This window comes from Malaclemys terrapin, chromosome 1, assembly GCF_027887155.1.
Source record: "Malaclemys terrapin pileata isolate rMalTer1 chromosome 1, rMalTer1.hap1, whole genome shotgun sequence".
NCBI classification, from domain to species: Eukaryota; Metazoa; Chordata; order Testudines; family Emydidae; genus Malaclemys; species Malaclemys terrapin.
The window spans coordinates 330,785,578-330,811,866 of NC_071505.1; the positions used below are offsets into that span (position 1 = coordinate 330,785,578).

At 48.3% G+C, this 26,289-nt stretch overlaps 2 protein-coding genes across 3 annotated transcripts in view; one reads left to right on the top strand and one right to left on the bottom strand.

Moving 5' to 3' along the window:
* The window catches only part of ME3 (malic enzyme 3), a 196,593-nt gene extending 173,063 nt beyond the window's left edge, over positions 1-23,530 (top strand). Inside the window, exons 8-14 of the mRNA XM_054015695.1 lie at positions 8,237-8,334; positions 11,091-11,204; positions 11,894-11,999; positions 13,265-13,407; positions 14,695-14,868; positions 15,725-15,823; positions 20,442-23,530. Of these exons, the coding sequence (XP_053871670.1) occupies positions 8,237-8,334; positions 11,091-11,204; positions 11,894-11,999; positions 13,265-13,407; positions 14,695-14,868; positions 15,725-15,823; positions 20,442-20,603 (896 nt within the window). The 3' untranslated portion in view covers positions 20,604-23,530. The remainder of the gene's footprint in view (positions 1-8,236; positions 8,335-11,090; positions 11,205-11,893; positions 12,000-13,264; positions 13,408-14,694; positions 14,869-15,724; positions 15,824-20,441) is intronic.
* The window catches only part of CCDC81 (coiled-coil domain containing 81), a 35,026-nt gene continuing 30,815 nt past the window's right edge, over positions 22,079-26,289 (bottom strand). For both annotated transcript variants that reach the window (XM_054015694.1, XM_054015693.1), the window contains one exon: positions 22,079-25,958. In XM_054015694.1, coding sequence (XP_053871669.1) covers positions 25,817-25,958 — 142 coding nt within the window. In that variant the 3' untranslated portion in view covers positions 22,079-25,816. The remainder of the gene's footprint in view (positions 25,959-26,289) is intronic.

The following is a 26,289-nucleotide window of genomic DNA, read 5'->3' on the forward strand; positions in this document are numbered from 1 at the left end:
CTCCATGTCCATAAAAGCGCATATTTTTGGCTGCCCCTTTCACAAAGCAGTTAAAATGGCATTTGCTATTCCCTTGTGCCTGATGTTTGCTAAGGGTCAGATTCTTGAGAGGCTTTGGTGGAGTGAACTAGGAGGAGGCGGAGAGCCCGGCTTAGAGATTAGAATTTTGGCTCAGCTGAGTGTCAGCTCCTTCCACCAGGTGCATTGGACACTGTGGTCAAGGGAGATACAAAGGCTGCTAGGGAGTATCACCTGTCCCGAAGGCCAAGATAATGTGGTGAAGTGGCGTGCGCGTGTGTGAGTGACTGCTCCTGTTGGATGGAATTGGAACTGCTCAATTGTTTGTGTCAGGCCCTATGCAGCTAATAGCTATTAGAGATCCCCCCCTGAGCTCAGGTGGTAGGATCTGTGCTTTTGGAGCAGGCGGCTCTGAGTTCGTCCCCACTGGCTCTGCGATGGTGTGTGGCAGAGCATCAGCTGGGTACTTCTAGAGGCTCTGGACTTGCTACAGTAGACACAGTGGCAGCCCTGCGCCCTGTGCTGCTTACTGCTGGGCTGGCTAGGGTGTGTATTTCCAGTTATTCAGACAACTGCGGCTGCTCTAAGCCCCTTTCTCTCGCTTATCCTCGTGTACTTAGACGTGGGGCCCATACGGGAGGTATATAAACACAGCCCAGAGGCGTGCAAAGAGGTGACCTCTCTTCTCCCGCAATGTCTCCTGGTGCATCTGCTGAGATGCCCAAAGCCCCTCCACTCCCACACGCCACTCTCCTGGGCAGGATCAGCCCCGTCGCCAGCCCATCACAATGTGGAGGTTCTTCCGCTCCTCCTTTAATCTGTCGCAGCAGAGTAACTGGTTCAGAGGACCATGGGGGAAAAGACCAGCTCCAAGACTCAAAGCAAAAAGGAACTATTCTGCCCAAAAGTATTGTCGGGGCCCAGTGGAATTAGACTGTGGTTATAGACGAAAGGATCGCGGTTCATGCCAATTCTTTGGGTGTCAATTAACTGCTAGTGTCTGTCATGCTGGAAAGATTGTGACATCAGTGCTAGACCTAACTCTCCCTTTAACTCTGATCCCATCTCTGCCTCTGACTCATTGTGTAACCTTTCCATAACTGCTTCCCCAATTTGCAAACCTGGGTTAATACTTGCCTTCCCCACATGGGTGTTTCTGGGCTTAATTATTTAATGCCTGTCCAACGCCCTGAAGATGTAATTTGCTGTATATAATTGTGAGGGGCATGATCCTCTCTGCCTGGTTTTACACTAATGCAACTCCATTGATATCTGGTGCGGTTATTCCCGATTTACACCAATGTGAGAGGAGAATCAGGCCTTGAGTATTTTAGCCCTCAATGAGAACAATATTCAGAAATGGCCTCTGGGCTTCTTCTTACTAGACTGGCTTTGGTTACCTGTATCAGCTTTGTTTTTAAACATATGACACCATTTTCTTTTCCTGACACTTTCTCTGGACGCCCAGGAGGGGCTCTGAGGGCTGGTCAGCTATTTAGTGATACTCTGTTGAGCTTTCCATTCAAGATTGAAGAACAACATGATTTATGAACATTCACCCTTCTCTCTCCACACCTTCCCCCACCCCCGCCTCAAAAACAGACTAGCCAACCTGGCCCTCATTCAGTAATTACTTCAGGAAGTAGTTATCTGAAATAATGACATTCAATCTGTTTGGAAAACAGAGACCAACTTGCTGAAGGCCTTTTTCTTGCCACAGCCTCTGGTAAGGTTTTTCCCTTTGTGGCCCTTTTGGAATTAGCGCATTGATTAGCCAATGTCTTACAGAAACCAGCTGTGAGCTCTCCTTCTCCACAGAGATGCTTTATTGCTTCAAGTGCAGAAATTGTAATTTCAAAGATAATTATTGATCCCAAGCCAAGGTATCGTAATTTTGTTACTTGAGTAATGGGAGAGAGCTGCAGTTGGGGAGAGAGGAAGGAGGATTAGAAACACATTGGAGAGAGAGGAGAATTATTATAAACAGCAAAGCTGAGCAGAGTCCAGCCATCGCTCAGGCATATCTGCAACTAAAGTGCAGAGGGATGAGTAATGGCACGCCCTGTCCCATAGGCATATGGGCTGCTCGAAAGCACATCACATAGCAGCCTGAGTCAGGGCACCCGTTATTCACTCTTCTCCCCCAATGCTTAAATAACATGTGTTTAAAAAGAATCAAGTCTCTTTTGCAGCATGTTCCGGTTGTGTTTTCACTGGTTTTAATGTGGGTTCACAGACACATCCAACAATAAGGGTTACTCCCTATTGGCCCCTAGATGACCACTGGGGTTTAAAGCAATTTCACATGGGCCAGAACCAAGAGAAATATGGAGTTTCTCCAGTTTCATTTCTCTCTCTCTCTCTCTCTAATATTCTTCCACATGCACTTTCTGGCCATATCCAGGCTTCCATCACTGCTAGTCCTGTGTGCCTTATGGAGACCTACATGGCCCTTGCACCTGCCAGAATTGCTTCTCCCCAGATCAATTGCTCTGCCCCACCTCACTGTGGTGTTTGGAGTTTTGTGCAGTCAAAACGCTGTAATGAAATGGCCTGCGAATACCTTTGTCCTGAATGGAACTGGATCTGTTCATCTCAGGGTCATAGGTCCAGTACTGCTGCCAGATACTGGAGCATTCTCTGTTAGCTCAAGAGGTTGGGGCAGGAATTCTGAACGGTCCTATTCTGTGACTCAGTGGCAGCTGAGCCACTACTGGCCGTGGGTTTGCTGAAATCCAGTGAACAAGCAGAACAAAGGGGATACTAGAAAACCGAAGCATTAACAAGCCAAGCGAAGTGACACCATGGGAAGGCAACATCGAAGCTGGCACAGTTTCCCTGCATTCCCATAAACATCATGGAGTGTGTAAAAGTTTGCATTGAGGAAGGGGTTAATTATTCTCCTCTGCCATAGGTAATGGGCATCTCGGTGGGCAGAGACCACTGGGTTTTCCAAACAATGACAGCCAGGGGATGATGATTTATTACAGGAGGAACAAAGAGGAAACGCTTCCCACATACCGAGGATCCTCCGGTTCCTCGGTTTCCAGAGTTGATGAACTTTAGTCCCCTCTGAGCAGGACATTCAATTACAGCAATTCCTTTAAAGATGTGGGTGTCTTTTTCCTTTCAAAGAGATTGAATCCAGAAATTCCATATCAGGAAACAAACTGGCACGAGATGTTCTCTGAGCAGACAATGGGGGGTTCCTCTTTGGTACAGATCTGAGGATCTCGTAGTTTCAGAGACTCTGGCCTGAGAAATTAAATTATTCGTCTACTCTAGCTATCCCTAGGAATGATATGCTTAAATTACTGTTGCCTCTGATAAATTACATTGTAACCAGCCCCTAGCTGCATGCCTAGATGCACACATTATGGTGATAGCACAGGACAATTTGCTCTGGAAACAGGCCTCTGCCACTGGTAGAATCATAGAGGTGTAGGACTGGAAGCTACCTCAATATTTATGCTAAGTCAGAATCTTGATTAGGTGGCAGTAGCTCTTCCCTCCTGTAGGTTAGACTAGGTCACAACTAAAAAAATTTTGCTGGTATCGCTCTACTAGTAAACCTTCCTAGTGTAGATGCAGCTTCTACTGGCTAAAAAGTGCTTTTCCTGGTATTGCTCATACCGGGTTCCCTAAGCAAATTAGACCAGGAAACGCTCTTATGCCAGAATAACTGTGTCCATATGAGGGCTTTTGCCGGTATAGAAATGTCACTAAAAAGAAATCGCAAGGCCTCCAAACAGACATTACCATACTGGCAAAGGTTTCTAGTGGGGACCTGGCCTAAGACGCTAGAGGAAAGGATGAAATACACCCAATAGCCAGTCATACATTTGCACATCCCTATTGCTTTGGGTTTTTTTGTGTGTCTTTACTCTTGTGAAATATAAACTGTCTTTCTCTCTGGTTTCTTACGTCTCACTCATCCCTACTGGAGTATTAGAGCACATCACAGCCTAACTGAATTTATCCGCATAACACCAGAGGGAGGAAAATGCCAGCCCACCATTACAGGTGGGGACCTGGGGCCCAGAGTGACTTCCCTAAGGTCACACAGGAAGTCTGTGGCAGAGCAGGAACTTGAGCCCAGATCTCCTGAATCCCAGTCGAGTGTTATAGAGTATCATTCTTCATCAACAACCTTCTGTTGTCTGCCCCCCACATACACAGCGTTCATATACATAACAGCATTGCCTATTAAGGTTGCGAACTTTCTGACTGTAGAAAACCGAACACCCTTGCCCTGCCCCCTGCCCCACCCCTGCCCCAAGGCCATGCTCCTGCCCCACCCCTTCTCCGAGGCCCCGCCCCCACTCACTCCATCTGGCCTCTCTCTGTCGCTAGCTCTCCACCACACTCGCTCACTTTCACTGGGCTGGGGCAGGGGGTTGGGTGCAGGAGGCAGTGAGAGCTCTAGTTTGGGGTGCAGGATCTGGGGTGAGACAAGAGGTTGGGGTGTGGGAGGGGGTGAGGCATGCGGGCTCCAGGCAGCGCTTACCTGAGGCGACTCCCAGAAGCAGGCAGCATATCCCATTAGCCATGGTTCCTGGCCCATGGGAGCTGCGGAGCCAGTGCTCAGGGCAAGGACAGAGTGTGGAGCCCCCGTGGCCACCCCACGCCTAGGAGTGGACATGCCGGCTGCTTCCGGGAGGAGTGGTAGATACGCTGGAGGGTAGGGATAGGCTACAGAGGGGCCTAAACAAATTAGAGGATTGGGCCAAAAGAAACCTGATGAGGTTCAGCAAGGACAAGTGCAGAGTTATGCACTTAGGACGGAAGAATCCCATGCACTGTTACAGACTAGGGACCGAATCGCTAAAAAGCAGTTCTGCAGAAAAGGACCTAGGGGTTACAGTGGACAAGAAGCTGGATATGAGTCAACAGTGTGCCCTTGTTGCCAAGAAGGCTAACGGCATTTTGGGCTGTATAAGTAGGAGCATTGCCAGCAGATCGAGGAACGTGATCATTCCCCTCTATTTGACATTGGTGAGGCCTCATCTGGAGTACTGTGTCCAGTTTTGGGCCCCACACTACAAGAAGGATGTGGAAAAATTGGAAAGAGTCCAGCGGCGGGCAACAAAAATAATTAGGGGGCTGGAGCCAGGGCCGGCTCCAGGCACTAGCTTACCAAGCAGGTGCTTGGGGCGGCCACTTCAGAGAGGGGCGGCACGTCCAGCTGTTCGGCGGCAATTCCGCGGACAGTCCCTCCCTCCTGCTCGGAGTGAAGGACCTCCCGCTGAATTGCCGCCACGGATCGCAATCGCTGCTTTTTTTTTTTTTTTTTTTGGTTTGGCTGCTTGCGGTGGCCAAAACCCTGGAGCCGGCCCTGGCTGGAGCATGTCTTATGAGGAGAGGCTGAGGGAACTGGGATTGTTTAGTCTGCAGAAGAAAAGAATGAGGGGGGATTTGATAGCTGCTTTCAACTACCTGAAAGGGGGTTCCGAAGAGGATGGATCTAGACTGTTCTCAGTGATACCAGATGACAGAACAAGGAGTAATGGTCTCAAGTTGCAGTGGGGGAGGTTTAGATTGGATATTAGGAAAAACTTTTTCACTAGGAGGGTGGTGAAGCACTGGAATCGGTTACCTACGGAGGTGGTGGAATCTCCTTCCTTAGAGGTTTTTAAGATCAGGCTTGACAAAGCCCTGGCTGGGATGATTTAGTTGGGAATTGGTTCTGCTTTGAGCAGGGGGTTGGACTAGATGATCGCCTGAGGTCTCTTCCAACCCTGATATTCTATGATTCTATGACAGGACTTTTAGTGGCCCGGTCAGCAGTGCTGACCAGAGCCACCAGGGTCCCTTTTCAACCGGGCCTCCCAGTCGAAAACTGGATGCCTGGCAACTCTATTGCCTACTTAGAAAGCAACTAGCCTGCTCTGTAAAGCCAAGACACTGGAATCTCTATAATAGCCTGGGAACTTGCTTAGTCCCCCGACAGAGGGTTTCTCTATAGTAGCAGTTGCTTGTTATTATATGCTTTTCTATGGCAATTATCAGAGTGTTGGGTGCCTTTACCATGAATTAGATACCTCCAAAAACACAACCGCATGCGATTCTCTCTGCTCCACAGGCAGCCACTCCCTGAAGTGGACCAGATGCAGGGGGTAGGCGATAAGGCACTAAATTGCAGTATCCCCAAAGCCTTGCTTTATGTGCAAGCTGGAGGAAAGAGAAGGGGGATCAAACTGAAGCAATAACAGTCGTTTTGCACTGATGACCCCCCCCCCCCAACACACACACACACACACACACACTTAACACTAGAAAGCTTCAGACACACAATCCCATGATGATCTTTGCTGGGAGATTTCCTACCATTGAAATAGGTACAGCGCCATCTGGTGGTTGTATAGCTCACGTTCGTGCACCCTTAATTAGCATCATCTTCCATTAAGCTCCTTGGCGTGGGTGGAGGGGTGAAAGCTGCACTTCCCCTGCGCTAACATCAGGGCGAGCCACTGGGCTGGTTCACCCCCTCTCTCTGGCTGATGAAAACTGTGCCTGGCTGGACTTGGGGAAGGAAGGGCAGGAAAATGTGAGCTGCTGGAAGCATGGGGAAAACAGGGTATTTAGCCTGCCTGGAGTATGGAGGGTTCTTTACTTAACTGTGCATGGTGAGAGCGGAGAGGCTAGTGGGAGGCCCCTTGGGCAGATCCAGGCTGCCCAGCAGGGGTGGGGCATAGGAGCAGACCCGCCATATCCATTGAAGCCTTTGCACCAGCACAAGACATTGCACATAACTCTGGGCCTGTGTTTCCATATTATATACCCTGCGTCTGTCGCAATTACAAGCACCTCACCAGCCTGTAACTCCCTCTGCTCCTTTCCACTGTGGCCCTTTGCCTGGCCACACTCCATAGATACACACTTCTGGTGATTCATGGGTGGGTGGGGAATGACTCAGTCCAAGATACTCTAACCCTGTTTGAGGGGAAGATGGAGGAACCTTTGAACTGTCCTGATGAAGCAGCTGGGATGGTGCAGAGCATCTGGCTGAGGCTGTAACACCAGTGGATCTAAGGCTATGGCTACACTTATGGCGCACACACACACACACACACACACACACACACACACACACACACCCGTAAGTGGCTATAAATGGCAGCCTAGACACTGAGGCACTTCTTCAGCGAGTAGAGACACGCCAGAACCCTACCTCCCATGTCAACACTGCTATTTGAGCAGTGTAGTGTCCCACTGCCTCCCCGCTGCTGGAACCTTTCCCTGCTGTATGCAGCTACACACCGCAGTGTGGACACAGCCTGCCTTTCACCGCGGTGTGTAGCTACGGATACCCGGCCTACACATCGCCCCAAGTGTAGCCAATGCCTAGCTGATCTGTGCTTTTCATGACACTCTCCCTTCCCCCCCCATACGTTCCCCCCCCAACCCTAATTCCGCCCCCCCACCCCCGCCACCACCCAACTTCCTCCTACTAACTCTGGAGTGGCAGTTTTCTCCCCAGCTCTGGGCTAATAGACAGGCTGGGCACTGAGCCAGGAGTGAGTGTGAGGGAAGTGAAGGAGAAGAGAAATAGCAGGGAGCTGAAAGGGAACTGGGAGAGAGAAGGGAGGTCCAGGGGTTAGGACGGTAGCCTGGAACTCAGGAGACCTGGCTTCAATTTCCAGCCGTGCTACAGACTTCCTGGGTGACGTTGGTCAAGTCAGTTAGGGTACGTCTACACTGCAACTAAAGGTGCAATTGCTACCCAAGTAGCCCTACCCGGGTTAGCTGTCATCTAGCTACCATGGCTAAAAATAGCAGTGAAGACGCAATAGCACAGGTTAGAACCATGAGTAGGTACCCAGGGTTGCAGGAGGGCGTGTACTGCCCAGGCCACCATGTCTTCACTGCTACTTTTAGCTATAATAAACTAGTCTAGCTAGATTAAAGCTAGTGTGGCTATACCCACGCAAGCTGTAATCCAATCTCTGATTGCAGTGTAGACACACCCTACGTCTCTCTTCACATCAGTTCCCCATCTGTAAAACAGACGATAGCACTGCCCTGCCTCACAGGGGGCTATGAGGATAAATATATTAAAGGTTGTGAGGTGCTCAGATACTACTACAGTGACAGGGGGCCAAATAAGTACCCGAGTGATGGTTTCCTGCAAGTTCTCAAACAACTAGCAGCTGGATTTAGTGAATGGCACCTTCTGCCTTTGCTCCTCTTGCTCACTGTGTCTCTGGTCTCTTTTCAGGTACTGCCTCTGTTGCAGTAGCTGGCATCTTCGCAGCCTTAAGAATCACAAAGAACAAGCTCTCCGACCATAAGTTTGTTTTCCAAGGAGCCGGAGAGGTAGGCTTCACCCGGGTTCGGCCCTAAATACAGTATTTGTCCTTTCATTTGAAGGGGGTAAAAATTGAAGCATAAGGCCCAGATCCACCAACTTAGGTGCCTAAGTCCCAGTTTTGGGTTCCATTGTGATCCACAAAAGTCCCATTCAGCTGCCGCCGAACCCTGTGGGCGCCTAAGTTTCTGACTCTTGGTGTGCGCACTGCCACGCCACTCCAGGTCCCTGGAGGCCTATCTCCAAGAGCGATCCACAAAGCAGGGGAAGACAGGCAGAAGAATGCCTGTCTCACCCATAGGCCCAATCTGGTAATCGTGCTCAGAGGCACCTGTTGGATCAGGTCCCATTCAAAATCAAGGCGGTGCCACCACATTATAATTTGTAGCCCAGTGGTTAGAGCCCTCACCTGGGGTGTGAGAGACCTAAAATTCTATCCTCCCCTGAGGCAGAGGTGGGGAAGGATCTCAACAGGCGCCTCCACCCTCTCAGGGGAGTGTGCTAACCACTACGCTCTGGGATATTCTGAAGTGGGGGTCCCTCAGTCTATCCTGTGGAAGCTATGAATATATAGAGTCATGGGGCCAGAGAAAGGATGAGAACAATTCTGTATTCCAGTGGTTAGGGCACCCACATGGGAGATCCTGGGTCAGTCCACCTGCTCCAATCACTGTTTAATTATGTATACAAAATAGAACAGCTTCAACTGGAGAGAGTGAGGGAGCCCACCTCAGAATCTCCCAGCGGGTGGGTACCACCTCCTCTCCTCCCCCACGGTTCTGTGTGGTGTGAAGCAGTCACCTAACTCATTCTTACAAGAAACATCTCAGGTGCCTATCTCCATGAGAGGGCAGGGCTTAGGACACACCCCTCTTGCCGGCTTCTCCCATTGGCTAGTTTAGGCAGCTCCTCGCTTAGCATGCTGGCTTTTGGGGGTCACATTCTAAGGCACCTGTCTCTCCCCATGCATTATATAGGGAGCCTGGGTGCCTCACTTGGCTTTGCAGATCAGTGTTGTTCCAGTGATTTTTTTCATGCAGTGCTCCGCCGAAATCTTTTTGTGGATCCGGGCCTAAGTCTTCAGCCAGGCTGGAATTCAGTAAGGAGAAGCAAAGGGGAAACCTACTCTTAGTGTACCTTTCTGACCAGGAGTGGTCTTCATTGCTTGTTAGCCCGAAGTCAGCACATCTGAAATGAAGCTGGAGCCGGGGCCTGTTCCTCCTTGTGCATCACCAACAGAATGGTTTACTTAAGTTACAGTCAACTCCGTGCAAACCCACTGAATGCCATGAGGCTGCCCAGGTGTCAATGGCGTTTTAATTTGGCCTGCAGAACCTTTATTACTGATGATGCATGAACTGAAAGGAGCCCAGCTTGACTATCAGGGCATGTCTATCAAGCTGGCAGTTAGGGAAAACAAAAATCTTCTTCCTTGTAATCTGAGCCCGTCACAGAGGAACAACAAACACAGAACTCCCCCAGTCCACTTTTACAATCATTTGTCAGAGTTGAGCCACACTTTCCCTTTGAGGCAGAAGCCATCTCTACTTCTGTGTGTGTACAGTGCCTAGCACAACATGGAGAGGGAGGGTAGCTAGTGGTTAAGGCTCTGGCGTGCGGCCTGTGAGATCTGCGTTCAATTCCTGTCACCAACTGCCTGTGTGATTTTGGGCATATCATAGAATCATAGAATATCAGGGTTGGAAGGGACCTCAGGAGGTCATCTAGTCCAACCCCCTGCTCAAAGCAGGACCAATCCCCAACTAAATCATCCCAGCCAGGGCTTTGTCAAGCCTGACCTTTAAAACCTCTAAGGAAAGAGATTCCACCACCTCCCTAGGTAACCCATTCCAGTGCTTCACCACCCTCCTAGTGAAAAAGTTTTTCCTAATATCCAACCTAAACCTCCCCCACTGCAACTTGAGACCATTGCTCTTTGTTCTGTCATCTGCTACCACTGAGAACAGTCTAGATCCATCCTCTTTAGAACCCCCTCTTCAGATAGTTAAAAGCAGCTATCAAATCCCCCCTCATTCTTCTCTTCTGCAGTCTAAACAATCCCAGTTCCCTCAGCCTCTCCTCATAAGTCATGTGCTCCAGCCCCGTATCACTTAATCACTTAACCCTTCAGTTGCCCCTCTGTAAAATGGAGATTACAATCTAACAGTCACGACAGATGGGTGTGTTCAGCATCTTTCCACCCAGCTCTCAGGTGGGGCCTCTCAGTGAAACCGTAATGCCAAGAACTATAGACAGCAAGTCAGGGTTGTTTTGTTTTTTTATCATGAGACTGGGGGAAGAAAGGGGATTGTTCCCCTCTCAACATTTCAAATTTACCACTGCTGTCTAGAGTTCCTCTCTGCTGGCTTCATCCTGGAGCCACACCAGTCAGGCTTCCACCCTCTTCTCTCCACTGAAACTGCTAGTACGAAGGTCTCAGACAACCTCTTCCTGGTCAGATCCTAGGGCCATGCTCCACCTTCAACCTCTTTGACCAGTCTGCTGTGTTAGAAGCCATCAATCACTCCCTCCTTCTTGACACGTTTCAGCTAGATGATGATGACTTGTATTACTGTGTGCATTGGAGTCATGGCCCAGGGCCCCGGTGTGCTAGGTGCTGTACAGAACAAAAACAGAGTTTACAATCCACGTGCTTTTTGGGAGGAGTGTGGGGGGGGAACTGTCATCTTTTTAAACCTCTCCAAAATGAGGCACGTTCCTCTGAGGAAATGATCGGAATTTGCTTTCTGCTTATGGGTTTCAGGCTGCCATGGGCATAGCCCAGCTCATCGTTATGGCCATGGAAAAGGAAGGAATTTCGAGGGAAGACGCCATCAAAAAAATCTGGATGGTGGACTCCAAGGGACTAATTGTCAAGGTAAATCTGCCTCTGTTGCACTACTATGCTGTGGTGCATGATAGATGCAGTGTAACAGGCACAGGGTACAATGGGGCCTGACTCATTAACCCAGAGCAAGCAGATCCAGTGGGCCACAGGCAGCCCTGGAGTAAGTTGTTGCAATTCAGTTGAAGTCAATGGAGCTGCACTTGCTTATACACAGCAGGGTAGACTTTGCTTTCCTGTTTTTGATGCCCTTTCCAGCAGCATTTGGACATTCTGGGGATAGCTACAGCTGCAGGGTCAGGGACCACTCTGCTGCTCAGGCCCAAGGGGACTTGTAAATCTCCTCACCAGGAGACAGAGCTTTCTTGAGATTTGGTCCAAGACACTGGAATGAACTTCCACCCGAACTAAGGGCCATCAGAAACCTCACCGCCTTCCACACGAAGTGCAAGGTGCACATCAAAAAAGAAACTTACCAACACAAACCACTCCACTGCACACAATCCTCCCCCATGCGAGAGGATGGGAGAACAAACAACACGTGACAGATGTTAGTCACGTAATGCACAACTGGAAGGTGCGCAGATACTACAGGGATAAGTGCGATACAGCAGAATATAGAATAGGGTGAGGCACTGAAATCTTGCAAACAAGATTTTGCAAATAATCGATCTAGACTTTTCTCACCTGCCAGAGGCTGGTTTGTTCCTTTTTCCCTGCAGGGGAGGAGTCACCTGAACCACGAGAAGGAAATGTTTGCCCAAGATCACCCCCAGATGAGAACTCTGGAGGAGGTAGTGCAAAGAGTGAAGCCGACAGCTATTATAGGTAGAGTCCCGGAAAAGGGAGCTCCGTCTCACTTGTCCAGTTCTTGGGGGGTTTCTTTCTTTGTTCCAGGGGCTCCTCTGTTGTCCAGTCCGACTCCCAAGGCCTCCCTGCCTGCATTTTTTTCCTTTACTTCCCAGCATGCCCCATCTCTTGAGGCTATGAAGCACAAGCTCCCTTCTTCTGTTGAATAGGGATCCCTTGGGAGCCAATCGGCACTGACCTTAATTGGCCACAGGGGGCACTCTTGAGTTAAGCAGAGTTCTGCTGCTCCTAGAGGCTGAGCATGTATATCCCTGTGGCCCTACCAAATTCAAGTCCCATTTTGGTCAATTTCACAGTCATAGGATTTTTAAAATTGTAAATTTCAAGGTTTCAGCTATTTAAATCTGAAATTGCATGGTGTTGTAATTGTAGGGGTCCTGACCCAAAAAGGAGCTGTGGGGGGATCGCAAAGGTTATTGTAGAGGGGGTTACGGTATTGCCGCACTTACTTTTGCACTGCTGCTGGTGGCAGCGTTGCCTTCAGAGCTGGGCAGCTGGAGAGCAGTGGCTGCTGCCCGGTAGCCCAGCTCTGAAGGCAGAGCCGTTGCCAGCAGCAGCACAGAAGTAAGGATGGCCTGGTATGGTATTACCACCCTTGCTTCTGCACTGCTGCCTTCAGAGCTGGGCCCTCAGTCAGCAGCTGCCACTCTCCGGCTGCCCCGCTCTGAAGGCAGCAGCGCAGAAGTAAGGACAGCAATACCACGACCCCCCCTGCAACTCCATTTTGGATCAGCACCCCCACATTTCAGAAACGCTGGTCTCCCCCGTGAAATCTGTATAGTATAGGGTAAAAGCACACAAAAGACCAGATTTCACAGGGGGACACCAGATTTCATGATCCGTGATGCGTTTTTCATGACCAGGAATTTGGTAGGGCCCTATATATCCCCAACTGACCAGCAGAGCAAGAGTCTGGTGGCAGTTACCAGTGCCAGGCCTCCTGAAGGATAGTGCTGAGTGTAGCCACAAAGCCAACTCAGACAAACACTTGGTTTGGGCTGTTTGCTGATCCTCTGCTCGATGGAGTGGAGGGCTTTATCCTGAAGGTGGTTTTGTCGCTGTAAATCTGACTTGCATGGGGTCTCTGGAAAGGGGTGGCCTTCTCCCTCAGAGTCATACAGTTCAATTTACTGAGCACTAACAAGAGCTGAGGTTGAAGGAAACATGGGCCCGATCCATTGGAAATCATAGAGTGAATCAGGAATTAATTGTTCACTTCTCAGGTGTAGCCGCCATTGCAGGAGCTTTCACGGAGAAGATTTTGAAGGACATGGCGTCTTTCAATGACAGGCCCATCGTATTTGCCCTAAGTAACCCCACGAGTAAAGCAGAGTGCACAGCCGAGCAGTGCTATCACCTAACAGAGGTAAATGTGCGACTGTCTCTCCCAGCACAGCAGCTGAGTGGAACAACCAAAGAGACTTAACACACAGCGCAATCTCTCTGTGTGCTACAGTGATCAGAGGGCTCTTTGGTGGGTCATAGATGAACGTAACCTCCTGGCAGAGCCCCAGTGATGTACAGCTCATGTCGAGTGAAATGGCAGCCTGCGGGGCTCTTGCAGTTGATCAGTCCCGCGGGGGCAACTTCCATTTATAAACTCTCAGGCCTAGTCTGCACCCCAGAATTAGGTCGACCCTAGCTACCCCGCTCAGAGAGTTGTGAAACATGTTGCACGCTGTGCAACATAGTTAGGTTGAACTAACCCCTGGTACATGCGCGTGCGCACGCACGCACACACCCACCCACCCACCCACACACACACTGCGGCTAGGTTGACAGAAGAATTCTTAACTATATCAATGGAAAACCCCCTTCGATGTAGGAAGCATCTACACTGGCACAGTGGAGACATACCCTTAGCGTTAATGGTGATGATTTGTTGAGGGGGGCGTTCCTGATGCAGAGACCCTCCTCCCCTCCAGGGCCCAGCTACACAACCTTGTTGGGATTGAATCTTTTTATTAGGTGGAGAGGAGGGAGGCCCTGATCCCACCCCAAACTCCCTTCTCAGGCTGGCCCATCAGAGCTGTGTTCCTCAGTGAGCTCTTCAAATGCATGAGGGCCCTAGCTCAGGTATTCATGGGAGGCAACTTTGGGATTTGGATCGGGCAAGGGGAAAGAGAGTGGGTAAGGCACTGGACTGGAACTCAGGAGATCTGGATTCAAGTCTAGGGTCTACCTCAGCCTTTCTGGGGGACCTTGGATAAGTCATTTAGGCCCAGCTCCTCAAAGGTATTTAGACTCCTAACTTCCATTGATTTTAGTGGAAGTTAAGCCTAAATACCTTTGAGGATCTGGGCCTAAATATCTCTGCACATCTCCTTCCCCTCAGTAAAATGGGAATATTTTCCTGCATCACAGGACACTGTGTTGACAGGAGCCATGTATGTATCTAGATAAATAGGTTAGAATGAGACATTGTCTGGTACCAGGCCAAATGGAAACTAAATGCCACATGGCTCTTTCCCCTTTGCAAACAAACTGTATGTCAGTTTAAACAGCAGTCAGATCCTAATGGTGGTGGAGCTGTTGCTGAATGATCAATGAATTTGCTATCACAGTCACTGTACTCCCAGAGCTGGGTTCTGGGATCCCCTCAATTGTAGACATTGCCTCTCCAATATCTGTGTGTGTCTGTCTCTTTCAACAGGGCCGAGGCATATTTGCAAGTGGGAGTCCGTTCCCTAAAGTTACCCTGGCCAGTGGACAGACCTTCTTCCCCGGCCAAGGAAATAATGCCTACGTGTTCCCCGGCGTGGCACTGGGAGTCATTGCCTGCGGGGTCCGGCATATCTCCGACGATATCTTCCTCACCACGGCAGAGGTTTCAGATCTATATTTAACTGGTGCTTTTAAAAAATAAAAAAGCAGCTTGAATGAGGCTTGTTGAGCCCCAGGAGTCTAGTTAAGTCCTTGGCTAGGAACGGGCCCAGGGCAATGTGTATCATGTGAACTTCAACCCCTCAGCAAAAGGCTGCAGACTTTCCCAACACAGCAGGATGCTAGAGCTTCCATTGTGCCAACAGAAGTCCTCTGCATGAGCCAGTATTTGGTTCCCCTCTGTGGAGGGAGCTGAGGGGGGGGGGCGAGGGGACATGTCCTCTGGAGTCCTGGGTATTTTTACTTACAGGCAAAAATAACAAATCCAAAAGAAAACAAAAATCCCCCAAAGCCTTTGATCATATTTGAAACAGCTGAATTTATTCCATAGCCTTTCCCCTGCTGCAGGAGATGCCTGGCTCCCGTCAGCGGAGGGAAAAGCAAGCAGCCAGGATTACCCGCCACACCAGCAGCTCTCACAAAGACATTACTTTGCATTTTCCTCAGCCTTTGTTGTAGGCTGTATTTTTAGGAAAATGTCTGTTTTCAGATCATAACATATAGCCAAGCGGCATGTTTGGAAGGCAGAGCCAACTTTTTCTCAGAAATGGACTCACTTCTTTCAAAAATGGTAGCTAGTTGCGCACACGTTTTTTGCTGAAAGGGCTGCGTTTTCAAGCTCAGAATGAAATGTATGCAAATTTGAATTTTGAGTGGTTTTGCTTTTGATTACAAGGACTTCTCCCGGCTCTCGTAGCAACTGAAGTCTCAGCTCCGCACTGCCTTGTTAAAGCCTTAAGAGGGTGCATGCTGTACTTGATTGAGAACATCATCTATAACCTACCTTCTCTTCATTCTAGTCTATTGCTGAAGAGGTCACGGAGGAGCATCTTGCTGAAGGGAGACTCTATCCTCCCCTGAGTACCATCAGAGAGGTGTCCTTCAAAATTGCTGTTGAAGTAAGAATTCGAGTATTCTTGTGAAGTTTTTGTTTATATATAACCTCTCGTAACGTTGGCAAGGATTTTTCTCTTGCCCTCATCTTTGATGTGGTTATGACTACCAATATAAATGCACTGGCTATGTTAGACCCAGAAACATGGGCAGTGGGTGACGCTTCCCCCTGGGGAGGTTAGCCCCCTGCCCCGCCTCTTCTGGCCAAAGCCCCGCCTCTTCCTGCCGAGGCCACACCTTCGCTCGCTGCTCTCAGCCCCTCCCCCCGTGACTTTCCATGGGATAGAGTAGATCTTTCAGGTTTATCAGCGCTGATTCAGTGCCATGGGCCAATCACAATTCCAGGTAGCCCCACGCTGTGTAACTCCCAGGTGGCTCCCAATGTGCCTGACATTAATTCCAAATTAGCCTCCGTCACACATCGGTGAAGCCTCCTTGTCCATTCCAAATTACTGACATTGTAAATACTGAATCAGGATGTTGAGGTGAAGAGAGTCTTAATAATGCTAAGAAAATGAATCCCGTGTGGTTTAAAGCTCCATGCTCTGTTTCTTGTCATAAGTTGTGTGGCTTTCTTGTGTGATGTGAGCAAAGCAATAGTACTCACAAACTCCTGAATTTCATCCCAGATTTTCCAGTGGTTCTTTCTGTATTTGGGCAAATGGTTGAGACCCAAATGTTAAAAGTGGCCCATCTTCAGGTGCAAGGAGCTGGATTTTCAGAGTTGTAGATCATCCCTAACTGCACTTAGTCAATGGGAGCTTAGAGTGATCAACACCTTGGCAAATCAAGGCCAACATTTGCAGACTTTGGGGGCCTGATCCAGTGATGCCTGAAGTAATAAGCTCACTGATTTCAGTGAGCTTATGGTCAGACTTTGGGTGTCTAAACTTGGGCACCTAAATAAGTGGTCTGATTTTCAGAGGTGCTGAGGACCCAGGGCGTGTTCCATCATCCTTAATAGGAGCTGCAAGTGTTCCGCGAAGAGTCAAGGCCAGTGATTAAATATGGATTTATGAGTACATGTAGGCACCCATGGTTGAATAACTTGGCCTTAGTGTCTATAGTACCCCCAATTTAGAGACCACTTCTGAAAATTTACCTCATGCCTCAGTTTCACCTTTTCTGATTATGGGGATGTTAATACTTAGCTGCCCCCAGAGGTGTCTTGAGAATCCGGCAGTCTGTAAAGTGCTATATGCAACTGATCAGTAATAGATTTTTGAAAATGAAGCAGAAAAACCACTCACTTTCCGTGCAAAACATACAACAGCACATCTTGCTTCACAGACTAATGGTGCAGCCTCTAGCACAGAAGTCTTGGCTGATCTTGAACAGTTAGTCTTCTCTTCCGCATTTTAGTGCAACTCAGATAATGAAATCTCCCTCCTCCTGGGTAGATATTCCAGGGTGCAACTCATCACCATCCAGTGCACTGTCTTTTGGAAAGTTTTGGCAATGCATGATGGGGCAGAAATGAGTCCTGCAGGGGTGACTGGGAGCAAGGGGACAACATCCTAGCATGCATCTTTCTCCCTCCTGTAATGTCATACTTATCCCATAATTTCCATGCCTTTTTTAAAAAAAAAAACAACCTACGAACCTACGTGGCCCTCCTTGCTCTCCGCCATCTCTGACAGAAGCATGGAACCCGCACAATTCTGCACTATTGTCATGAGTGTTCCATGCACCGGACACACAATCCTCCGGTATTTGCAGAACCTCAGAAAGAACCACATCAGCAGGGAACACAATGATTTCATGGGATATAGTGAAAACCAATGCAAGGTTGTTGGTGGCATTCACAGAGCAGCTGCAGACAGTGAAGCGCCACTTCTGGGCCCAAGAAACAAGCACACAGGTGGGATCGCATCATACGGCAGGTTTGGGATGACAGGCAGCCGCGGCAGAACTTTTCGATGTGCAAGGGAGGCCACATTCCTGGCTCTATGTGCTGAGCTTGCCGCAGCCTTCCATCACAGGGACACCAGAATGAGAGCTGCACTGAAGTGGAAAAACCAATGGCAACCGCCCTGTGGAAACTTGCAATGTCCAATTGCCACCGATTAACAGGAAATCATTTTGGAGTTGGAAAATCCATGGTGGGTGCCATTGTCATGCATTTATGTCCATTTTGGCTACATACATACAGCAAGCTTCGCTCTCATAGGTCAGTGTATGTGAAGCTGTGGTTGGCCTTACTTTCCCCCGGTGTGGAGTAGCAGAGGTAGGGACACAGCTCCTGATGCCGCGTGGAATGTTGAAGGGGTTGTGTGTAGGGAGGTGCTCTAGTGGAGTTCTCCATAGACGGCAAAGGGAGTGGCTGTTGAATCTGTAGGTCCACAAGAGGCTGCAGCATCTGTGTTTGCTGCCAGAGAAGCCCCATTATGTCCTGGTGCATCTCCCTCTCCTTTTCCTGCTGGGATTCCTGGGCCTGTCTCCTGTCCATTCTTTCCTTGTCTATACATCCTGCAGTATTCACCCTCCAGGCCCTCTGTTCATGGTCTGATGCAGTGTTGGCTTGCCGGATCTTGCTGAACATGTCACCCTAAGTCCTCTTCTTTCTCCTCCATATCTGGCTCAGGCACCCTGCGAGTATGGAGGGGAAACCCCTCAAGCTACCCCTAACACACACACAGGTTGTCAGAATAGTCACAACAGAAAGCAAAAATTAAGATTCAGAACTTCCTTCCCTTGTTCCCCTAAAGTTTTAAAAAGACATGCTGTTGTCATTTCTGCTGCCGGGGAGAGGGAAGCTGCCCGCCAACTGCGGAGCGCTCAGCTGTCGAGCCCTGAGCCACCACAGGAGGTGGCTGCAGCGGCGATGTTGGGGCCGCGTGGGCGCAATGGCCGAGGAGCCGGCCCCTTCGCTCCTCTGGCCGCGCCCGCCGCCCCCCACAATGGCTCCTCCGGAGTCCGGCTGTGCTGCCCCCCCACTTGCCTGCAGGACCCCAGCGGCGGCCCGGCAGGCACCGCTTTTGAAAAATTTACTGAGGGGAAGCAGCTGCTTCCCCTGAACCCCCCTAGCTACGCTACTGGCACCAGCCATGTGAGCATGGCCCCCCAGGGGTGAGAGAAATAAGAAGGGAATTGCTTGAAGGACTGAGTATAGGGCAGTGGCATTGAATACTGGCACCAATTTCCACAGGCGGTGGTCATCTTAGCTGATATCTCACTCCTGAGGGTAACAAATGCTTGGACAGCCCAGCTGCAGTTGGTGTCCTGAAGTCGCCCGGGCCCGTATGCCACTAGCCTCTTGACTGGAATGGTGCTTGCCAAAGTCATCACCAACTGGCGTGGGAAAATGTTCTGCTGCGGAGGAAGACCTAAGGCTGCCATCCCTAGAAACCTTCGGGAGAGGATTGCAGGGTACCAGCATGAACATTTCTTTGAGATCTCTCAGGCAGATTCAAGGAACATCCCTGTGTACATAAACAAACCTCTCCACAAACCCCCACTCTCCCGCCTAACTCTACAGGGGAATGAAGAGCAGCTAACAACTCTACCTCTCCTTGTTGTGCCACTACCTCTTCTAGGATGAGTAAACTAATGAAAAGTCAATAGCTGTGGCCTGTTACATTGGGGGACATCGTGGTACTGGGAAATACATTTACACATTTACCCAAGGTTCCTTCCCCTGCATTGGGCTCACTGATGCTCAACTGCTGGCACTGACTTGACTGTGGTGGAGTCTCAAACAGGTCCTGGCTCATGACATAGCTGGAACCCCGGTTGCATGTCCCCCAGTCTCCTTCACTCCTCCTCGCTGTGCATGCCATGAGTCTGTGTCTTAGGCTCTTCAGAGGTACCCATGGGATACTGGTGGGGTTTTCACCAAGTACGGCATGTAGCTCTTTGGAAAAGCAGCAGGTCTGCGGCTCAGTGTTGGATCAATTGTTGGCCTCCCTGGCCTTCTGATAGGCCTGCCGCATTTCCTTCGCTTTCTCGCGGCTCTGCTGCTGATCCCTGTCATACCCCTTCTCTTGCGTCCTCTGCGTAAGCTGCTCGTAGCTGTCCACATTTCTATGGCTTGTCCGTAGCTATGTCTACACAGGCTCTTCTCCCTGCAGGTCCAAGATCTCCCATCTACTTCTGGCCAGAGCGAGTCTGGAGCATGTAGCCCGCCTGGTCACCCAGGCAGTTGCACACAACAGTGGAGAGCTGCTAGGTGTGCTTGCTAAACTGGACAATCAGAAAATGGCATTTCAAAAATTTGCAGGGTTTTATAGGGGTGGGGGAGGGAGAGAGAGGGGGGCCTTTCAGTCTCTGTGACCTCTGGGCAGTGGAGTTCACAACTGTGACCACAGCAGTCAGTGTCAGGCATTGTGGGACGGCTGCTGGAGGACTGCTAGAGCCGATATAGATAATGCAGTATCTACACTTGCACTGTGTCGACTTCAGTATATCAACTCTGGCTCAACACCGCTCAGGGAGGTGGGGTTACCGTGTCTCCATAATGGGGCTCCATCGGTGTGAGACAAATTAAAGTGTAGATACAGGCACAACTATGTCAACGCAGGATGGCTTACGTCAGCCGAACTTCATAGTGTAGACCAGGTCTTGGGGAGAAATAGCAGTAGAGATTGAGCTATTCATTATTGTTTTGGTTTTTTTTCTTTGCAGATTGTTGACTACGCCTACAAACATAATCTGGCTTCCTGGTACCCAGAACCAGAAGACAAGGAAGCCTTTGTCAAAGCCCTCATCTATAGCACTGAATATGAGTCATTTGCTATCGATAACTACAGGTGGCCACAAGCAGCCATGCACATTCAAGATGTATAATTTTTTTAAAACTCTGATCCTTAATACTCCCTAGTTGTTACCATCATTGCCGATCTTCAGGCTTGCAAAACTGTATTGTATCTGGAAACAAGCACTTTCTTACTTGCAGCTGCCTTTTTACTTTGTAAGTACCTGACTAGGGAACAGGCCAGAGCCAACATGTGCAGTGACAGAGACATATATGTCTAAAGGCTTACCCCAAGAAGTCCTGCACCGTAGTTTCCACCTTCCTTCAAAGCACTCCTGTGACCTTGCATAAACAGTATTCTCTTCTAAACAAATTGTCTCACTTCTGTATCAAAAGAATGAATTGTAAAGTAGCAAATCACACAGGAAACATAGCTCCCAAGGAACTGACTTGGGTGCTCTCTTCTACAAAGCGATGGTGGTAGAGGCCAAAACTGTCATTGAAGTTTCATTTCTTTGATGCACAGAGTGCCGCAGTGATTTTTTTATTTTTATTAGTAATCAAAAAGAATTGCAATCAAAGGCACTGTGGCATCACTACTGTTTTGGCGCTCTAGTCTCCTTTTAGTGACACTAGCAGAAATCAGAAGGCGCTGCACTGGAGCCAATGGAGTTTGCTGTAAGTTTAGGAAGACCTTTCAAAAATCTTCCACGTTGAGTGTCTAATATCCTGGGACCAACATGGGTACAACAACACTGCATATGTCCCTTAACAATCAGTTTGAATGTATTAGTGAGGAGTATCCTTTCCCTATTGATTCCTCTAAAAGGGAATAATATCAGCCCAACCTGAAGATGTGTTTAAAGAGATGATAACTTGAAGTTCCAAGTTTATCCTTTGAAGTGTTGTTGTAGCCATGTTGGTCCAAGGATATTGGAGAGCCAAGGTGTGTAAGGTAATATTTTGTATTGGACCAACTTCTGTGGTGAAAGAGACAAGCTTTTGAGCTACACAGAGCTCTTCTTCAGGTCTGGAAAAGGTACTCAGAGTGTCACAGCTAAATACAAGATAGGGCATATGGCTATGCTGGTTTCATGGTGCATTTGTCCAAAAATTCTTCCTCATTTTTTGTCCTATGACTGAGAGATGTTAATGGGGCCACTTCACCTTGAATGGTTTCTTAAAATATGTGTTAACTACTTACGTTAAACAATCTGTTCCAACTTGTATTTAGCTGTGACACTCTGCTTTCCCATACCTGAAGAACGGCTCTATGTAGTTCAAAAGCTTGTCTCTTTCACCAACAGACATTGGTCCAATAATATATTACTTCACCGACCTTGTGTAAGTTTGTTCTGTTTATTTAAAGCCTTATTCTATTGGTTCATATCATCAAATGTCTGTAACCTATATAATGACAATCAAGATCCTACACTCCACAGATTTAAGAGTATTTGATTTTCCTAACACATTCTCCTTACCTGGCTCCAATATGGCCAAGAAAGGTCTCAGGGAATAGTAAGAGGGTCTTTTTTTATTAACATAAAATAGCACCCAAAGCATCATATCCAATAAATCAAGTTTATGTTTCTGCTGCTGGGTTAAATACAGGCTTTAACCATACAAGTCTTGCCTCATCAAATCTGACTGCCAATGCAAAGGGATGGACATCTGTTTATTTTCAGACTAGCACACAAAAAAGGAAAACAGAATCTGATCTATTTTAAAATGTTATTAATTGATGCATAAACAAAAAGTCTTAGATCATGGTTGGCTGAAAACAGACTCATCACATAATGAAATTCAGCATGACCGTATCAAAAGTCAGCAATGCTGCCATGTGCAACGCTGATGAACCAGTTAGATCACATCTGATGCATCCCCATTAATATCACAGCAGTCAAATAGTTTTCTCTGAACTGCTGCAACCAGTTCAGCAATGTAAATGTTTGTTTCCTGATTAGTTAAGACCTCTAACTTCTTTTCCCAATTAAAATATCAGTTAAAATGAAAACTGGCAACATATCTGATATGTAAAGCCAAAATTGAGAGCTTTCTAGTTGCTTTAAGGTCCCAGTCATGCAAGGCTTTACATACAGACTTAACTTTACACACCGAGTAGTCCCACTCGCATCAATGGGACCAATTACTCACAGTGGGTTCAGTTAAGTGTGTGTGTAAGTCTTTGCAGGATCAGGGCCTAAGCCGTTCGGACTGTCTGACTCTACATTGAGTCCATTGACTTCATGTTTCAGCAAGCAGTGAACTTTACTGTGCTTCTCAGGGTTTAACCTTAGGTTCTCCTCAGTCAGTATTTGGCTCAATAAAAGCTTTACTTTCAGCTCCAGTGATGGGCATGCACCAGAATCCGAGCTGATCACCCCCAAATTTTGGAGGAAAACATTCAGCATCCCACCGGGACGGAGGGTGGAGGTTGTAGCTGTCTCTAAACAAGAGTCGGTATCTGAACTGAAATCACGAATGATTTTTCTCCCTTACTTCAAGCTATTTGCATACCTTGCATGAGTGCCTACAATCTGTGAGGAGCATTCAGAACACCCCAGGTGGCATGCTCCCACCCCACTCTGCTCATGAGCTAACATAAACCACATTTTGAATTCAGTCAGTGACTAAAGCAGCAGGAGAAGAAAGCACTCCCAAAACAATGCACACTTCCAGCCCAAAACACCTTCTGGAGTTTGTCATTGTCTTTATTCTCCCCTCCAGTCATCAGGTGCTATAATGACAGGTTAGTCTCAATAGCTTTCCCATGTACAGGTCCAATGGAACCCTTTCATTGTTACTTTGTCCGTAAAACTGTGTTAAACTGCCTCAGTAATTCTTAGTGTTATTTTATGAAGACCTCAGACAAGCTAAATGTGCTGGCCATTTTATTAGAGAGCATTAAACAGCTCCTGTAAGTGATTGTACATGCAGTGCTTTTGTAATGCAATGACAGATTGCTGTACTGTGTATGTTTCATTTGTATAATCAATTAAAGCTTACTTAAAAAGTGCAACACCATCCTTTCTTTTAAAAACCATGTATGCCAAATGGTTTCTGAAGGGTATTTTAAATTAATTGCATATGCCGTACTAGACATGTGTCAGTGAGAGCCAGGCATGCAGACTACACCTGAAAATGGAAGCTAATGCAGTGTTGCCTGTCCTCTTGGGTACCAATCCAGCAAAGCAGGTGAGGGTTCCCATTAATGTCAATGGGACTGCTCATGTGTTCAAGTTCTTTGCTTAGTCAGGACTGAACCTGTGCATTAGGGGCAGAGTGCTGTTGGAGCGCCCATCTTTCAGACAGCAAGCCATGAGCCTCACAACGTCTCACTGTATAGAAAAATCAATTCCAAAACAGAACACGCCAGCCACTTCTCCACCTGTGGAGAGCATGAGAGAAACACGTGACAGATGGGTAGTCACAGCGGTTAATGCACTCCTGCATAGTGCTCGGTGATGAGCACGGGCTAAGAACCTGTCTAGACCAGAACAATTGTGACCATTATGTATCCCATGGCACCTTATGGATGTTAGTCCTGCAGCCCTGCTCACATACATGCCTCACTACAGCTTCAACTGGATAGGATACTCTTCAGTGCTTGTCCTAGCCTGCTATGCAGCACTGCTATTCACTGTCCAAGAGCCCCTGCAGCCCCAAAGGAGGCCTGCATTGGGTCTCTCTTATTTACCTCACCGGGCTGTTGGAGGCCTTAGTTAACTGATTGCACAGATTGCTAAAGTGAGTTAGTTGAGGTAGGGACAATGTCTTCCCTAAGCATTTCTGCGGCATCTAGTACAATGAGGGCTTGTGTAGGACTGCTGGGAACTACTGCAGTATAACTATTCAATAATAATACAGTTCCAGTGTACAGAAACAATCTCTGTCCCTGCTCATGTTGGGATCTGTCTGTTCAGACAGTAGAATGGTGTAGCTGGTGATGTCCTTCGGGGGGAGGGAGCGGGCCTACAGCTGTCAGTAACAGACCAGCTATTGCACCCTACCAAGGGAAGGAGAAGAAGAGCTAGAAGTAAGGCCCCCAATTCTATAGCCCTTGCAAAACGCCTGATGAGCTCAACAAGCTTTGCAGGAATACTGCAGGATCAGGCTTTAAAATCTCAAGGGCTTTAGCAATAGTGAGAGAGAGCACTGCTGCGCTCTGGAGTGCGAGTCAGGGCACGCATTTGGACAATTTGTATTCTCTTGGGTTCTGTAGCAAATTGGCAGTATTGGTTGATCTCTCGCCTAATTAGCACATTTCTCTCCTTGCTTCCATGGCTGTGATCCAGCTCTTGGCCAGTCTCCACTAACGCACAGCATCTCAGCCTTTAAACACGTCCGATTCCAATTCAGCAGTTCCAGCTGGACAAGTGCCTGAAGAGCAGAGGACTCCGTTGCAGAGCTTGCATTCAAAATGAGGCTTAGGAGCTTAGGATTTTCTAAAAGGCTTGCGTGAGCTAGTATTTCAGCAGAGCACCCACAGGGCTCTTCACACCCAAGCACCACATTGTAGCACATAGAAGGGGTGAAGGAGTTAATCTGGAAATACTTATTCCACTTGGTACCCCCAATATTTGTGGGACAGCAGGCAGGATCTGTAACAGAACTTCCTTTCAGAATGCCTCTTGCTATCAGACTCCACAGCAGAGATTAATGTTTACTGGCATCAACGGTCAATGATTAGGTGAATTGAATGGCTTGAAGAGCACCAGTCTATATGACAGCCCTGGACAAGGACGACAAGTGAAATTGTGGACAGCCAAATCGACGACACCATGGACAGTGGCAGTGCAAGCTGCCTTACCTTCAAGGCCTGCCCTCGGATCAGGAGGTACAACCACTTGGTGTGAGATTAGGTCAGTCTCCATGCTGATTCAGTTCTTCATCTCTGCTGAGATTGCTAAGAAGGGTGTTAAATAGTGGTAGCTGTCCCCTAGATACTGGACCAAGGACACCAACTCCTTTCCTACAGGGCACTAAATGGTGATCAGAGGAGTAGAAATTGCTGATCACTCAATGCCAACTTGACAGGGTAACAATCTCCTGCTCCCCACGCTGTCTTCTTTCTGCCCCTCCAGATCTTACCGTCAGTTCAGCTAACCTACTGATCTGGTACCAAAGCAAGGAAATTACTCCTTTGGAACTTTGTTTAATTCAACATAATTCTCATAAAAACCTAAGTCCAAAAGCAACAATCTTTAGCACAATTTTCATTGAGCTGTGAGACATAGCTCACCACATTCGGGGGGGGGGGGGGGAAATCCGCACGAAGAAAACAAAAATAGGGTGAAAACTTGCTTCAAACCATTAACCGGGATCCTGGAATGTATCTAGACTCTGACCACACATTGGATTCCCCGCAGTTGGTCGTGCGCCTGTTACACTGCAAACAGCGTCGGTACCTCTCGCACTGATCAAGTAGCATGAGCTTGTCCCTGGCACTAAAGGTAAAGAGAAATGTGTTAAATGTTATTGACGAAGGGAAAACAGAGAAATAAGCTGCACCCATTCAGCCTCATCCCCACTGCAGTCAATGGGAATTATACCTGCTAATGCCAGAGTTAGAACTGGCTTTGTGTCTGGGTCACGGATCACACAGAGCCCTCCGGTACAACACAACTGGAGGGTAAAGTTTGCAGGTATCCATATAGGGGCTGAGAAAGGCAGGATCTGGGCCCTTCAACGGAAGTAAGCCAGTGCAGAAGGCATCAATGCAGTACACAGCTGACTGCTGCCAGTCTGGTTGCTTGGGAGGTGGCATGAGAGAAAGGC